The 17,611-nt window shown below is 45.6% G+C and overlaps 2 protein-coding genes across 2 annotated transcripts in view; one reads left to right on the forward strand and one right to left on the reverse strand.

Annotated features, from left to right (window-relative positions):
- The window catches only part of TAGLN2 (transgelin 2), a 343,906-nt gene that overhangs the window by 206,990 nt on the left and 119,305 nt on the right, over window positions 1-17,611 (reverse strand). The gene's annotated exons all lie outside the window — the stretch shown is intronic.
- On the forward strand, window positions 1,465-16,241 carry KCNJ9 (potassium inwardly rectifying channel subfamily J member 9). Its single transcript, XM_069062871.1, has 4 exons — window positions 1,465-1,620; window positions 3,974-4,145; window positions 4,317-5,250; window positions 13,015-16,241. The coding sequence occupies exons 3-4, from the start codon at window positions 4,341-4,343 to the stop codon at window positions 13,344-13,346; spliced, it is 1,242 nt and encodes a 413-aa protein (XP_068918972.1). The 5' UTR covers window positions 1,465-1,620; window positions 3,974-4,145; window positions 4,317-4,340; the 3' UTR covers window positions 13,347-16,241.

Genomic DNA, 17,611 nt, shown 5'->3' on the forward strand with positions numbered 1-17,611 from the left:
AAAAAAGGGACATTACAGGAGAAACAATAACGGTGAATAATGACAATGATCTTAACAGCATCTCTTACTGGTATAGCATCTCTGATTCTTCACTGCAAAGTGTCTGTGGAGCTATTCAGGGAGAATGCAAGCTCTGCCAGGCCCTGCCAAACTGGAAAGACACTTTGACTGTGGGTCCTGTGAGAGTGTCTACTTGTCATCAGAGGAAGGAAAGGGGGAAGGAAATCAACATTCATTAAGTACCTGCTCAGTACCAGGCACAGTGTCAAGAGCTTTATAAATATTATCTCATTTGACCCTCATAACAACCCAGGGAGGTAGGTGCTGATATTATCCCAGTTCTACAGATAAGGAAACTGGGGGAACCAACTTAATTAAATTCAATAGGCTGATCCTGAGGTGGTTAATTTTTGGGGGGGAAGGAACATTCAGAAATTCATTAAATGCATAGAAGGGTAATAATAAAAATAGCAAGCATTTATCTAGTGCCTACTATGTGCCAGGCACTATGGTAAGTGCTTTACAGATTTTATCTCATTTGATTTTCACAACCCTTGGAGATGGGTGCTATTATTACCCCCATTTTACAGATGAAGAAACTGAGAGAAACAAGTTAAGTGACCACTAAAATCACAAAACTAAAAGGCATCTTAGGTCATTTTTGAACTCACCTCTTTTCTGACTTATAAGTGAAGGTACTACCCACACATATGGAATCATGAGGGGGTTTTTAAGTATTACAGTGAATATTTCTACAGCATTATATATTTTTAAAATGTTTTCAGATTCTTCCAAGCTGATACAATTGCACACTGAATTACACAGTATCTCCATTTGACAGACAAACTGAGGCACAAAGAATTTAAGATTATTTATGTGGCTCACCCCAGATTTTGCAGCTCATTAATGATGAAGCTAAGACTAGAACCCGGGCTTTCTGCCTGCCAACACTTCCCTGATGCCTGTCCCACTCTTCTTGGTCACTCCCAGGCTCCCTCTCTCAGTCTCCCCTGAGCACTCTTCAGGGTAAAGTTAGACTAATACAACCTGAAGAATCTCATGGTTGGTTGGATTTAGTCAGGGAATAGCTCATTTCGCTTGTATCCTTGGAAGGTAAGATACCTCACCTTTCCCTGTTGGGGATATCTCTGGTATCTTTAGGAAGCCCAACCCTGCCCCTCTCTCCAAACCTATTAGACCCCTCAGTTTCACAAAAGGTAAAAGAGTTTCTGTATTATAAGCTGACTTCCTTGGTGGGGGGGGGGGGTCTGGTATAAGGAGCAGCGAGGCGGGTGGTAAATATTAACTAAAAATAACCATAGTGTGTTGATCAGCCTCTAGTGGTACCCAGGATTGGGGGAGAGTAGGGGGAGGGCGGAAGCCGTCGCCTAGGAGGCCACCAGACTGGTTACCGTGGAAACAGGCAGGAGCAGGGGAGCCTGGGAAGTTAGGATGACACAGATAGCGAGTCCTGGTCGGAGCTGCCGCTAAATTTAGGAAAAACAGTGGTGTTCTCGACTTCCAATCTCCTGGGGGGGCCGCCCTGGGGGGGAGGTGTCAGGGGCATGGACGCCACCCCCTGGGGGGCCCTGCTGCTATCTCCTCTGCTCCCCATGCACTGTGAGTTGAGTTGTGGAGGGGGGATTCAGGGTCTGGGGACCCCAATTTCTGTGGCAGTAGGGAGGATGGGATGAGGGACGGGAGGTCTGGATCCCTCAAATTCTCTTCAGACCACCTTGTGGATGGTTACTTCCCCAATACTCATATACTCCACTCCCTGTGGTGGTTTTGGGAGGGGGAAGTGATACCAAGGGGGACTGAAAGACTGAGGACCTTTGGGAATGGGGGAGAAGAGAACTCACAGAGGATAAGGTGGGGGGTGGGGGTGGGGAGGAATGCAAGGAGAGGCTGGGCAGATCCTGGGATGGAAAGTGTCATTTGGGATCTTTCCACCCCCTACAAGGGAAAGGGCAGCCCCCTCTTCACTAACTCGAAGAAAGGGATTAGGATGGGGTAAGGATGGGAGGAGGGTCAGTTCTAGTTCTGGAATAATGGGTGAAGGGAGAACGTTACTAAAGAGGGAGCTGAATGCTTGGATTTCCTTTGTAATCCTGAGCAGGAGGGTCATCTAGCAGACAGGATGAGAGAAAGGACACCTGGGACCCTAGTGAGACTGGACCATTTTGAGGGGTACCAGGGGCTTGTGGGCCAGATGGGTTGGTTTTTGAGTGACCTAGTGCTTCTGAGTTGGCAAATGCTTAGAAATCACTCACAGGAGGACAACTCCAGCCGCAGTGGAGGAAAAAGGAGGTCAGTGATGGGAGGAGGGGGGAGAGGGAAGGAATTTTTTGTTACCATCCTGTTCAAAGTTGGGGTAATACTATACTCTGTTATTAGAATGTTGTTTCCTGAGCTTTCCTGGAGAATCTATCTAGGGACAGTCTGCCCCCTAAACCCTGAAACCTTTTTCAGGTTCTCCTCTTACAGATAATATGGCTGCAGTAACTCTAGGGCCTGGAGTTAAAAAATCTAGGCAATTTTTCTGCAGGTCCTGGTCATATTCTAAAGCCAACAGTGACCTATCAGTCCCTCTTCCCCCAACTCTTCTTCCCACTCCATAATATCCTTCTTTCCTGTTATGGCCAACTTATTTCATTTTTCGCTCTCTATTCTCCAATTATCAACTTAAGCTGGGAACTCCAGGTTGATTTGGGGATGGAGTCCCAGCAAATTTCAAGCGCTGATTGCTGGGAGAGGTCTTTTATGATGGGGAAAAAGGAAAGGAGGGAGTAGCAGGACTAGTAAGGATGAGCATCCTGGAAAAGACAAAAATGAGGGAAGAAGAAAGGGTGGGTCAGTCACTGTGAGATAGGAAGCTATGGCAAGTGCTGGGAGAGATGAGGAAGAAGGGACTGGAGGGTTTGGGATGTGTACCAGAGCTTCATTTAGTCTGATCTAATGGAGAAATTGAGGCACATTGGGAGACAGAACCCACCAACAACTCTCATGAAGGTACAAGTCCAGCTTTCCCTAACCTTGGTTCTATTGCCTCTGTCCTCTTTCTTCCTGGGACCCTCTTGACTTGAGGGAGGGCACTTCTCTCTTCCTTGTCTTTCAATGACTTAATGAGAACAGAACCAAGAGGAAATTGGGCTGACCTTGCGGCAGGGAGGATGGTGGTTAGACCTCAATTAGAATTTCTTGGTGGGGCTTCCTAACCCAGAAAGCTTCCACTCATTTTCCAAACCCGGAGTTCCTTTTTTGCCTCCCTAAAGATGCAAAATAGTATTAGTGGAAGGAGTTACTGGATTTAAAGTCAGAAGATGAGTTTGAGCCTGAACTAGCTAGGATTGCAAGAAGCCACCTCACCTCTCTGACCTTCAGTTTCATCATTTGTAAAAAAGGGATAAAAAATTTGCACCACATTCCCTGCAGGCTTATTGTAAGGAAAGAACTTTGTAAACCATAAAAGTGCCAAATAAATAAGAGCTATTATTATCTCCTTGTGGGGGTAGAGAAGAATGGGAGAACTGAGGTGAGAAGGATGGAAAGGGGAAAGACTCGTTTTTAGTTATTTCCAGAGTAAAAGGAAAGAACTGGGAAGGCAGCGATGGAGGGGGGCAGGAGTGGCCTGAAATGATCCATGGAGGAGTATGTTATGGATTCTGGACAGGGTAAAATGGCAGGGGAGTAATTCGTAGTAGAGGGAGAATAGGGACTATTAATAAAGTGAAATGCATAGATCTCTGGGTTAGGATGCAGGTGCCCTCAATTCCCACGAGACTAAAGAATGTTCAGATAAATGTAATTCAAACCCACAAACCTTTATTTTAAATAATAATATGTGACATGTATACAGCACTCTAGGGTTGACAAAGCTCTTTGCATATTATTTTCTATCTCATTTGGTCCTCACGGCACCCTGTGAGATAGGTAGCACTGGCGCCCCATCCTCATTTTATCTACTATGCAGGACAGTATTCGAGGTGCTGGGAATACGAACAGTCTGTCCTCAAGGATTCTACTCTTAATCTTAGAGCTGGAAGGGACTTTGAAGATCATCTAGTCAAACCAATCATTTGACAGATGAGGAGCCCGAGGCCCGGAGAGGTGAAGTCCGTATCACCTTGCCCAAGGTGACAGAGGTAACAGTGGGCACGACGGGGAATGGAAGCCAGGTCCCCTAATTCCAAGTCCCGATTCATTCAGCTTTTTCGGACAGGGCCACTGGGGAGGTGGAGGTGGAAGGGGGCTCTCTCGGCTTCCGCCTCCCAGGACCTTGCTCTAACCCCGCACTGTCCCCTCCATCCCCGCAGCCTCCGAGGGCCGTCGCTGCTGACATGGCTCAGGAAAACTCGGCCTTCTCCCCTGGGCCCGAGGAGCCTCCCGGAGGTCTCCCCCGCGCCCTGGCGGCGCGAGCCGAGCCCCGAGAGCCTCCCGAGAGGCCACCCCGACGGGGCCGCCAGCGCTACGTGGAGAAGGACGGTAAGTGCAACGTGCAGCAGGGCAACGTGCGGGAGACGTACCGCTACCTGACGGACATCTTCACCACGCTCGTGGACCTGCAGTGGCGGCTCAGCCTGCTCTTTTTCGTGCTCGCCTATGCGCTCACCTGGCTTTTTTTCGGCGCCATCTGGTGGTTAATCGCCTACGGCCGAGGAGACCTGGAGCACCTAGAGGACACGACGTGGACGCCGTGCGTGAACAACCTCAACGGCTTCGTGGCCGCCTTCCTCTTCTCCATTGAAACCGAGACCACCATCGGCTACGGGCACCGCGTCATCACGGACCAGTGCCCCGAGGGCATCGCGCTGCTGCTACTGCAAGCCATTCTGGGGTCCATGGTCAACGCCTTCATGGTGGGTTGCATGTTCGTCAAGATCTCACAGCCTAACAAGCGCGCCGCCACGCTCGTCTTCTCCTCGCACGCTGTGGTGTCTCTGCGCGACGGGCGCCTGTGCCTCATGTTCCGCGTGGGCGACCTGCGCTCGTCTCACATCGTGGAAGCCTCCATCCGCGCCAAGCTCATCCGCTCACGCCAGACTCTCGAGGGCGAGTTTATTCCCCTGCACCAGACGGATCTCAGCGTCGGCTTCGACACGGGCGACGACCGCCTCTTTCTCGTCTCGCCCCTGGTCATCAGCCACGAGATAGATGCCTCCAGCCCTTTCTGGGAGGCGTCGCGCCGTGCCCTCGAGAGGGACGACTTCGAGATCGTGGTGATCCTTGAGGGCATGGTGGAGGCCACTGGTGCGGGGACTGGGGCGTGGAAGAAAGGGACGGGGTGGGGCGTGGCGGGGGAGAAGTGGAGAGTATCAGAGAGGCTGGAGAAAGGAAGAGTGGGAAAGGGGGCTAACACCCCTGGTGGGAGAGGAGAGGGCAACGGCATACTTCGAGGGGATAATAGGCATTCTTATGGGTGCATTGAAAGGAAGACAACTTGGACAGTGAGGTCAAGGAGGGGGTAATGCCTCCTGGGAGACGCCAGGAGCTTGGAGCACAAGGAGGCAAGAGGCCGTAGACCTAAGGGATTGATGGGAAATTGTTCCAAGGTAGACAGAGAAATGGGGAGAGCTACCCTAAAGGCTAAGGAATAGAGGGGAAGATGGGGACTGGTGTAGAACACCTTGTGTGGGAGGCTTGAGGGATAAGGAGAGAGACACAAAATCTTAAGAGTTGGAAGGGACCTAAGAGGTTATGTTATACTTGAACAGGAATCTTCTCTACAGCAAACTTTGTGGGAAAAACAAGCAAACAAGCCTCACCACCTCCTGAGGCATCCCGGTTCACTTTTAGGCAAGGCAGCCCATTTCACTTTTGGGCAGCTCAAATTGTAGGAAATTTTGCCATTTGGACCTGAAATCTATCTCTTTGCCCCTTCTACCTTTTGTTCCTTGTCTTGGCCTCTGGAATCAAGAGAAAAGTTTAATTCTTCTCTGGCATTACCCCTCAGATAACTAAACATTCCCAGATGATAGGAATACTTAATCTCCAGTCTCATTACCACCCTTTGGACACTTTCAAGATTATTAACGTCCTTTCTAAATTATGTCACCCAAAATTAAACACAATATCCCAAATGCAATTGGACTAGGTCGGAGTAAAGCAGAATCATCACATTTTCTATATATTCTATGCCTCTCAACACAGCCTGAGAATGGCTTTTCTTTCTTTAGCTGCAGAAAACAGACAGGTGTCTGGGAGATAGAGGAAGTATAAACATAGGAGAATGCATGAACAAAGTGACACAACAGAAAAAAGGGATTGGAGTGCCAGAAGGTGGGAATGTTAAGTTGGATCATCCTGAGGTTGGGAGGTTTTGGGGGAACTAGAGCCAGGTAGCTGGAGGAGGAAAGAAACAGATGTCCAGAGAACTAGGACAGAAGAGCAGGAGCTGAAGGGGCAAATGAGTATGGGAATGGGAGAAGGGTAATTAAGTGTCCTGGGGGGGAGGGGGTAGAAGGACAGGGATAAGGGAACAGGGGCCTGGGGGTGGGGAGCAAATGACTGGGGGTCAGGATATGGGGGAGATAAGGAGATGGAAGTATTAGTTGTTGGAGCAAAGAAATGCATTGCTCCAGTGTCAGTATTTTTAAATGGTCCTCTCGAACAGACATCCCCCCCCCCCATTCTAACTCTCCTTCCCAGTCTCCCAGAGAGTGGGGGTTGTTGGAAAGGAGCTTAAGGTCAGCAGAGAATGGTATTCAGTCATTGAAGAATTGTAGGCTGAGACACTCCTACCTCCAAGAGAGGGGGCTCTGAAATTGCTATGGAGTGGTCTCAGAGCTCCTGCTGCCCCCTGGTGGTCCCTCCCTGACAAACAACTGTCTATGAATCAAGGTCTTCAACACTGGTTTTTAACCCTTTCTGCCAGTATTTCCAGTAGCCCTAATCCAGTCCTTTACTATCTCCCCTATCATCCGTACTATTCCTGTGTCACCACTCCAATCATTTCCCTTTTCTTCCTAGTACTTCCTAACCCACTGCTCCACCTGCCCTTTTCCTCATCATTATCTCCCAAATACCGATATATCTCCTCACACTGCCCCAACCCAGTTCTAACAGTACTTCATATTCTAGCATCCATCATGGGAAAAAAAATAAATCTTATTATACCCAAAGATGTCTCAGGCAATGGGTTCACAGTGTTGAGAGGGTAACTAGTCTTCTATGGCAGACCTATAGGGGAGAAAGGTCCAGCTTTCCTGATCTTACTAATACCAATGTATTATGGTCAGTTCCATGCACCATATTTTAGAAAGGATATCGGCAAAGTAAAGTATGCCCAAAGGAGTATAATGAGGTTGAGGTTTTAAAACCTTGTTATGGGAAGAATAATTGGAGAAATGGGGATTGTTTATGTGGAAATGACTAAAGTCATTTAAGAGTAAACTTCAAATCTGTGTATGACTGTGGAAGAGAATAGACTCATTCTCTGCTGCTCCATAAGGCAGAACTAGCAAGAGTAAACAGGTAGGAAATAGAGGGAAACACATCTAAGCTCAACAAGCTACAGATTGACCAACGATTAGAGCTGTCCAGCAATGGAACAGGTTGTTTCCCAAAGGGCTGTAATCCTCATCATTAGTAATATGTAAGGAGAGATTAAACATTTCATCTCTTAGTGCTGAGGAAGACCTTGAAAAGCTAATTACTGCGTCAGAGGAACTAAAAATTGTAAAGAATTTCAAAGGCTATCTCATCTAACCCATACTTGACTGAGAATTCCTATAACAATATCATTTGCAAATAGCTATTCAGTTTTTGTGAGACTTCCAGTAATGGAGAACCCAATTAGTCAATAAAAAAGCATTTATTAAGCACTATAAGAAAGGCAAGATGAGAGGCAATGTAGCATAGTGGATAGATAAGAAACCTTGGAGTCAGGAAGAACTGGTTTCAAGTCCCATGAGCTGTGTGACTGTGGGGAAGTCACTCAGCCTCTCAGTGTTCTAAGCAACTCTCTAAGACTATAACTGCCTGGCCATGTCCAAATCCTGCTTCCATGTTCTGTCCATCTTCCTTATCCCCTTCTCATTAATACCTGGACTATGCTGCTGGGACTCAGCTCTAATAGGTGAGCTCTTGCCTTATCTTGCTTAGAATCAGAACTCTCTTTTTTCAGTCATTTTTAAGCCATGCCACAACTCACATACCCTTACCCCTTTCTTTCTCCCCTTGATGTGTTCTTTCCCCACTAGAATATAACTCCCTTAAATTTATTCTCTGGCAATACAGAGCAAAACTGGATCATTGGGTGAAAGTTGCAAAGAAGCAAGCTTAGATATGATATAAGGAAAAAAGTCCTAACAGTTGGATCTATTAAAAAATGGAATGGGCTACCTCATTAGTTAGTGGATACCCCTTTGTTTGAAATCTTTGAGCAAAGGTTGGATTACCACTTGTGGGTCATGCTGTACAGGGAATTCCTGTTGAGTGATAAATTGAACTAAATAGACCCCAAGGTTCCTTCCAACCCTGAAATTCTGTGACTATATTGTGAAATTCACTAAATTGTGAAATTAAAGACAACAGATTTAGGAACATAGAGGGAGTGATGGAAGAACAGAAGGATTTAAACAGAAAAGGGGATTTCAGAGTTCTGGATCATGAAGGTTTTGAGTGATTGTGAATCTAGTCTATGACCACTGCCATGGACAGCTGAGGTAGAGGGAAGATATAGTCTGTGGAAGCTGAGGAGGCTGATGAATGGGAGGCCAGATTGTTCAAGGAGGTATCAACTTAAATACTGAAGTCCCCAATTATGAGGTTGGGAGTGGAGGGGGGAGTGTTAGGGTGGAAAAGAATGCCTACAAACTATTCTTTTAGTAAAGTGTTCTAGGATTTTTCCAGTAAGAGAAATCAAGTTGTTCATTTTACCTTTCTTAAAAATCAAGACATTTGCTCTTCTCTGGTCCTACAGCACCTCTCCCCTTCTCCAGCATCTTTGAAATATAATGGTGGCACAGCAGGCCCATCTATCACTTGTGTCAGTATCCAGGATATAAGGGCCAGAAGCCAAGTCATGAGTGTCTAGTGACTTGTTGTTTTTCCTTTGTTTCAAGGAGGACCAGTGATATCATGCCGTATTGTCTTGACTTGCATGTGAATTGCATTTAAGCGAGGCAGAGTTGCACAAAGTTGACTTGAACTCATTGCGGGCAGCCAAATATTGTATTGTCAACTCCTCAACTAGCTTGGCTTTCCATTTGCTGCTAATCATTTTTATTCTTTCTTTCTTAGTCTGAGAGTCTGTCCCCTTGGAAGATTAAACAGAAATAATATGAATGGAGTAGTTAGGCCTTCTTGCTATCCAAAAAAGATAGCAAGTTATAATACTTTCATCATTTCTAATACTTTCATCACCCAAAGCAATAGTTCCATCCTTTCTTTGATCTTCCCCACAATCCCTCTCCCACAATTTAGAGAAAATAAAAATAAGCAAAAAAATCCTCGAGAGGCAACATAACACAACAGTTAGGGTACCAGATTTGGGGTCAGGAGTCTTTTGGTACTGCTTCCTTTAAGTACATTTCTTATAACAGTGGTATTCCAGTTTGGTCAGCCATTCCTCAGTTGATGGGCATCCTCTTACTCTCCATTTCTTTGCTTCTACAAAAAAGAACTGCTATAAATATTTCAGTGCATATGGAGCCTTTTCCTCTTTCCTGATCTTCCTTTGAAAACATGCTGTTCATATCCTTTGACCATTTTTCAATGGTAATACATCTTTAGTGTAATTTCCATGGACAAAATCACGTTTCTGATACTGAACCATTTGACAGTGCCAAGGACTTTCTGACAAGAACTTTCTTTTTCTCATCTTCATTACCTGTGCCTGCTAAAAGAAGCAGGGTTATGGGGTGTCTAGGTGGCGCAGCGAGTAAAGTGCCAGCCATGAGTCAGGAGGACCCGAGTTCAGTTCTGGCCTCAGTCACTTAACACCTACACACATACCCACACACACACACACACACACACACATACACAAACTAGCCATGTAACCTTGAGCAGGTTACTTAACCCCAATTGCCCTCCAAAAAAGGCAAAAAATAAGAATAAAAAAAATAAAAGAAGCAGGGTTCCATTATCTGTAGAAGCAGTTGCCAGGACTCATCCCCAGAGGGATTGCTTCCCAGGATGATAGCCTCAGGAGGTAGGCTGGTGGTTTGGAAGTTTCTGTGCTCTTGGATTTACCTATGTTTTGGTGACAGTTGGTCAACAGTTGGTGAAGAAGGTGGGCCCCTTCTTCATAGTAATTGCTCCCATCCATGATGGCTGTAAAGCCCTGGCTGGAAGTCAGGCCTGAGGTCTGGGGGCATTGCTATTCCCAAGGCTCTTGGGTTCTAGGGCCTGGGATATCTCCTTCAGGGTTTGAGGGAAAGTGATGGTTAGTGTGATGATAGTGTTTTGACTTGCCTGGCACATACAGTCTTCTGTCTTTCCCTCAGGGTACCTTGTTGCTTCAGTAGGCTAGCTTGCCCACCTTGTAGATGGCAGTTGGTAGGGATGGCTGTCCTCTTTTCCACAAGAGCTGTTTCCTCTTATAATAGCTTTATGAGCTGGGCTGGAGCAGAGCCATTAATCTGGGGGATGCTGCTATTTCCAGAGCTCTTGCAGCTACCTGCCCATTGGTGGCAGATGGTATTGGTAGTGGTAAGGAAGTGACTGTTCCTCTCCATAACAAAAGCTCCTAGGCTTTTAAAGCACATTTGTAAGATATTTTGTAAACCTTAGAGCATTATATTAATGTGAACTATTATTACTATAATTACTTATGAGCTCTAATTTGCTTCTTTGAAATTAGTATCTCTAACTGCCTCTGCTTTTTACCCATTCTTTGTACATTCTTTTGTATTTAGACAACTGAGCTCTCATAAGTTTTAAGACTGTCTCTTTTTAGGCTACTCTCTTCCATGGATGAATGCTAGTTAGTCAAGCAGAAGGCATTTATTAAATGACTCTAATGTGCCAAGTATTATGTTAGGCACTCAGGATACAAAGATAATAATGAAAACAGTTTCTGCCCTCGAGGAGCTTACATTCTAATGGGGGAGACAACATGTACATAAGTAAGGTTATACAAAATAAATACAAGGTTACTGAAGGGATGGGGAGGAGCTGTTATGAGGAAGAAAGGTTTCCTGTAAAAGGTAGTGCTTGTTCTAAGCCTTGAAGGAAAACAGGAATTCTAAGTGTGGAAGAGAGTGAGGAAGGCATTCGAGGCAAGGGCGATGGACAATGCAAAGGAAATAGGAGAGGGAGGGTCAGGGTGGGGACTGGAAAGAATTTCAGTTTGACTGGACTGTGGGGAGCAATGAATAATAAGGCTGAAAAGATAGTCTGGGGCCAGACTGTAAAGAGCTTTAGATGCCCAACAGAAGGGAGGGGGGAACATTTTTATTAGGTGCTCATCACTTGCCAGGCACTGTGCTAAGCACTTTACAATTATTTTCCCATTTGATCTTCACAAGAAACCTGGGAGGTGAATACTGTTATAATTGTGGAAACTGTGGCAAACAGAGGTTAGGCTACTTGCCCAGGGTTACATAGCTACTATTGCTGTGCAGTGCAGCTGTGACTGCAGTCCCAGTGTTCTATCCACTGTGCTACCTAGTTACTTTGATGTAACTAGAGGAGATTGCACTTGATTCTAGAGGCAGTAGAGAGCCAATGAAATTTCTGGAGTAGGGGGAGTGACATTGTCAGATCTAAGCTTTAGGACAGCTAGGTGGCACAGTGGATATAGAGCCAGACCTGGAATCAGGAAGACCTGAACTCAAATCCAGCCTCAAAACACTCCAGTGTCTTTTCCAAGAAAGCCTCCAAATGGGGGTAACAAAGAGTCAGGCAAGACTGAATAACAATAGCAACAATATTTAGGAAAGTAATTTTGTCAACTGTGTTGAGGGTGGATAGGAAAAGAGTGAGGGGTGGCTAGGTGGCGTAGTGAACAGAGCACCAGCCCTGGAGTCAGGAGGACCTGAGTTCAAATCCAGCCTCAGACACTTAACACAACTAGCTGTGTGACCTTGGGCAAGTCACTTAACTCCAATTGCCCTCCCAAAAAAAAAAAAGGGAAAAGAGTGAGACTCAAGGTAGGGAGCTCAATTAAGAGGCATTCCAGTGGTCCAAGTGATAAGTTATACAAACCTGACCTAAAGGGATGGCTACGTGAATGGAAGGAGGGGCACAAATACAAGGAATTATAGCTATGATGGGATATGTTTTTTTTCCCTTTGTTACTTCTGTTATAGATACAGATACAACATAGGTATACTTGATATCAGGGTTCATAACATTTTTGTGGACGGTCTTCTCCTTTTCCTTCCCTTTTTATTTTAAACCCCACTCAGTCATGTTCCCAAGACTCCAGGCAAATATGTTTTACTTGTAATATACCTTGTCAGGTATATTTTATCCCTGCCCAAGGACCAAATATTCCTTTGTTTTAGGCTGTAGTCTCTTATGACTAAGAAAACTGAGGCCAGGAGAAGTTAAGTGACTTGACTGTAAAGAATAACCCCCAGACCTCTCATATCTGAAGTGAGATGAAGAATAGCAGAGAAGATTGTTGTAGAAAAGATTACTGCATTGGAAGAGGTGGTAGACTAAGGCACTTACAAGGCCCCTTCCATAGGATTGCAATAGCAAATGGGCAAATCCCTAGACTTAAATTCTAGAGAGACAGGAAAGTATGGAGAGGTATGGGGTGGTTAGAAAGGTCAGTAGGGATGGCTTTGTGGAAAATGAGTATGCCAACCAAAATTTTGACAAAATTGAAAGGGTAGGAAAAAGATGGTCTAGGGTATCTATAGAAAGGTGGGGAAGAAACAAGCTGTGTTCACAGGGCTGGAATGAAGACCCTGAGTGCATATGGAAGTGTCTCTCAGGTACCAAGGACTGTAGGGCCAAAGGGGCCTGGAGATGAAATAATGTGTTTGGGGATGATAGAGGGAAGGATAGCGAAGGGGAAACCCTTTCTTGACCCCTTCTGTTCTCCCCAATTCCCAGGAATGACGTGCCAAGCTAGGAGCTCATATCTGGTGGATGAGGTGCTGTGGGGTCACCGCTTCATGTCTGTATTGAGCCTGGAGGACGGCTTCTACGAGGTGGACTATGCCAGCTTCCACGAGACCTTTGAGGTGCCCACACCCTCCTGCAGTGCTCGAGAGTTGGCTGAGGCTGCTGCCCGGCTTGATGCTCATCTCTACTGGTCCATCCCCAGCCGGCTGGATGAGAAGGTGGAGGAGGAAGGGGCGGGAGAGGGGCCGGGCTGGGGAGATGGAGGAGAAAAGGAGAAGAATGGTCGCCTGCCCCCACCAGAGAGTGAGTCGAAGGTGTAGCTATAGCCAGAGAAGGTAGGATACACCCCTCCCCCACTACCTCCCAACCCCCAGTGTCAGACAGATGGCCAGGATCAGGACAGACAGGTCGAATGGTAGCAGACAGGTCCAGGTAGAAAAGGGAAAAAGACTTAAGTACCTAGAAAGGGGTTGCAGTTCAGTGGGCCCTTTAGAATCTCAAGTCTAGGATCCACTCTGCAGGGAGAGAGCTAGGACAGGTGTTAGGATTGAGAATCCATTTGCCGTTGAGGTAGAGTGGGTGGAATAGGGGTTGTGGACCACTGCATTTATATATTAAATCTATTTAAAGATGGACACACATTTGAGTGGCTGAGGGTCAGATCAGTATTTGGATGAGAGTATAGGGGGAATGATATATGACCTAATGAATATATGACTGGATGGAGAATTGGTAGTTTTATGAGAGGATGGGTAGAGAAATGGATGGAGTGATAAGATTAGGATTGGATTGAATTAAATTGAGTGGATTGGCGATGGGGAGTTGTGTGTGAGAGGGTGGGTATATGGATAGATGGAGGGAAGGAAGGATAGGGACAGAGAAATATTTGAACATTAATAGGTAGAGGTGAGTGACAGAATGGATAGGAATGTTGATAAATGGAAAAATAGAAGAGAGAGAGAGGAATATAGGAACTCTTCCTGCACCAGCTGGTATGGCAGACAGCTCTGAGTTGAGGGGAGAGGAGAGAGAATCTGTGTGTGAGGGAAAGAAAGAGTGAGCCATGGGTAGCTGGCTCTCCAGATAGGCTTTTTTAAAAAAACTTCTATATTAAGAGAATTATATGTATATACATATCTATTTTTTAACAGTGGGGTGGGATGGGGTGGTAAGGGCTTGGGAGCGATCCCAACACTAGTTCCAGTGCAGTTGGGGGTCAGAAGAGGCTATTCCTGGAGAGAACAGAGAACATTTAAATGGTCATGATCATTCAGACAAGCCAGAGCTGAAGAAGGAGAATCATCTTTCATTTTTGTCACTGTTGAGCAAGATGGGAGATGGAGGAAGGAGAGAATCAATGAATGCTATTGACTGGGCACCAGCTGAGCACTGACCCAGGTACCACAGAGAGAGGCAATAAAGAGGACATGAAAAGAACTGGCCCCTGTCCTTGCCATCTATTTGGTAAGAAAGAATACACATGTGAAAAAGTCAGATAGACAATATACCCAATCCAGGAAAATCAGTATAACTGAGATCAAGAGCTGAGCTGTGCCAAATAATGAGCATACAAGTTAGGAGAGGGCAGTAGTCTTAGAAGGCACCTTTGAGTTGAGTTCTGCAGTGTTTAAGGATCTGTGCTGGTGGGCAGAGAGAGGATAGGGCGATTAATCTGGGTAAAAGGAATATATAGAGGTCAGGAGGTGGGAATGGGAGCAGACCAGCCTGGCAGAACCAGGTGAAAGGGGATCCCTGAGCGTGGTGGAGAGAAGAAGGTCTCAAATCTCAGGATTCTTCAGGGTTGGTATCAGAGAACCATTGATGGTTTTCCAACAGTTCAATAAGCACTGATTATTATCTTGCTGTGTGCCAGGCACTGGGGTTACAAAGACAAAAATGAAACAGTTCCTGCCCTCATGGAGCTTATGTTCTATGGGAGGGAGATAATACATGTGCACAGAGAAGTAAATAAAAATATAAGTATAAGGACCAGAACAGAGATTTCCCTAGAAAAGGGGACTGCTGGCTAAAGAAGCTCCTCCACGATTCCTTTTAGCAGTGTAATAGTTGGGGCCTTTTCTGCAATTTATAATCTTAGCAAGATCTCTGAAAAGATTAAGTAACTTACTTAAGGCCACTTAGCCAGTATGTGTCAGAGACAGGACTTGACCTGTCTTCTTCTTGACCTGTAAAGATGCCACAGCTGGGAAGGGGGAGGATGCAGAGGGAAGCATGAGACAGGGTGGAGAATCATGGAAAGGTGTCCTCAAGGACGTGGCACTTAAGCTGAGCCTCACTAGGAGCTCGAGATAACAAGAGGTAAGAATGAGGAAAGAGGACATTTCAGGAAGGAGGCAGGAGCAGGGCAAAGAGTAGAGAAGGAGGAGAGGATGGAGGGCAGCCTTGCCAAGGCAGAGAGACGAGAGGGCAGGATGTGCATAGAGAACAGCAGGAGAGTGACATGGGATTATGAAGGAAGTGTGCTTTAGGAAGATTTGTCTAATGATGATTGTGGGATGGATTGAAAGCAAGAGAGAAAGGGGGCAGGGACCTTGAGAGGGAATTGGGAAGCAACTGCAGTAACCCATCCATGAGGGGACTGGGGGAAATGGCATTTACTTTGGGCTATAAAGATGTAAAGGTTGGATTGGAGGTTGGGTTAATCCCCTGGGACTGAGTCCCTCTGAGGAGAGAGGAACTGAATTAGAGTGTGGCCATGGCAAGGGAGCCAATTTTTTCTAGGGTAAGGATGACCAGGATATAGTAATGGATCAAATAAGTGGAATGAAGCAGAGAAAAGATTCAGAGATGGCTTTGACTGTGACCTGCTGTCTGTCTGTGCTGCTTCGACTGGGAGACCCCCAGAAATAATCTCCCTTCCATATCCTCTCATGCCCTGCCTGCCCTTCCCACCCTTCTCACCCAGTAATTAAAAGAGCAGAGGCCTCTGGGACCAGATCATGAGTGATGGGGTGGGGGCAAAGCTGGGATGGTAAGGTGTGATGAGAGGGAGGTAAACCTTCTTTAAAGGAAATGGGAGAAAACACGACCACTGGCCAAGAGCACCCACACCCTTGTCCTGCCTGCCCTCAAAAGGGAGGGAGAATGAATATGGCAGTACTGGCTTAGTAATGGCCCTTTGCTTCACAACTGTGACTTCATACTCACTCCTGCTCTCTAATAAACTTACAGCCCCTCTGGGGGGAAGAACTCTAGCCCCATGTCTGGTCTGTTCCAGGCCTGTGTGTGTGTGTGTGTGTGTGTGTGTGTGTGTGAGAGAGAGAGAGAGAGAGAGAGAGAGAGAGAGAGAGAGAGAGAGAGCACCAGGCTTCTTCCAGGGAATGAAATAGAGGACATTTAGGGTCCTTTCCAAAGTTATTATTACTACTATAACAGATGATAATTATATAGTGCTTAAGGTTTATACCACACCTTACTTTTTTTTGTTTGATTCTCACAGCAAACTACATGATGTAGGTACTATGGGTATTTTTATCCCCATTTTACAAATGAGGAAAGTGAGACTCTAAAAACCAAAATGAATTTACCGTGGTCACACAGCCAGTAAATGTGAGAGACAGCATGTTTATTTGCCAAATGTGCAGGAGACATAAAATTGGGAGGCAGATTTCATGATATCTGTATCTGGATGATAGAGTCAGGATTCCCAAAGATCCCAGCAGACTAGTATGATGGAGTCAGTCTACTTACTTCAATACTGCAAAGAACTATGACATCATCTGCCTGGGCAGATCCTCTGCCAGTCTAGATAGCAGCTGTTTATATCTGAATGGATGGATTTGGAGATTATCCCACAGTCACAGAACCTCTGTAACCTTGCAGTTAGCCTTGGTAATAACTTCCCTGTCACTTAGCTAGGCTGGTCCTTAGAAGTTGTCCTTAGGCAGCTAGGTGCTGCAGTGAAGAGAGCACAAGGCCTGGAGTCAGGAAGACCTGTGTTCAAATTCAGCCTCAGACACTTACTAGCTTTGTGACCCTGGACAAGTAATATAACCTCTGCTTGCTTCAGTTTCCTCATTTGTAAAATGGGGATAATAATAAAATTTGGCTCTCAGAGTTGTTGTGAGGACCAAATGAGATAATAATTATAAAATGTTTAGCACAGTGCCTGACACGTAGCAAGTGCTGTATAAATGTTAGCAATTATTATCCTCTGTCATTGAAAGCTTTTCAATCTGGTCAAGACTCAAGAGTACTTTCACTCCATGGACATTGCCTTCAAGAACTAAGACTCACCTTCATAATCTGATGAAGCATTAGAATAAGACTTTGGGAGGTGAGGGAAGGATCTAATCAGAGGGCATTCAATTGGGATAAATGTAAATTCCTACATTTGGCTCCAGAAAATTTTAGGAGAGGGTGAGAGAAATCCAGTTCCTGTGAAAAGATATGTAGGTTTCAGTGGGTTACAAGTTCAATATATCAATAGCATGACATGGTGGCCAAAAACAAAAAAAAAAAACAAAAATGCATTCCTATACTACACTGAATAGTATAGTGTTCGGAACAGGGGAGATGCTAGTACACTGCCCTCCATTCTGGTCAAGTCCTATCTGAAATATTT

This window comes from Petaurus breviceps, unplaced genomic scaffold (assembly GCF_028583685.1).
Source record: "Petaurus breviceps papuanus isolate PSGF00001 unplaced genomic scaffold, PetGlider_PUasm1.0 90510, whole genome shotgun sequence".
NCBI classification, from domain to species: Eukaryota; Metazoa; Chordata; class Mammalia; order Diprotodontia; family Petauridae; genus Petaurus; species Petaurus breviceps.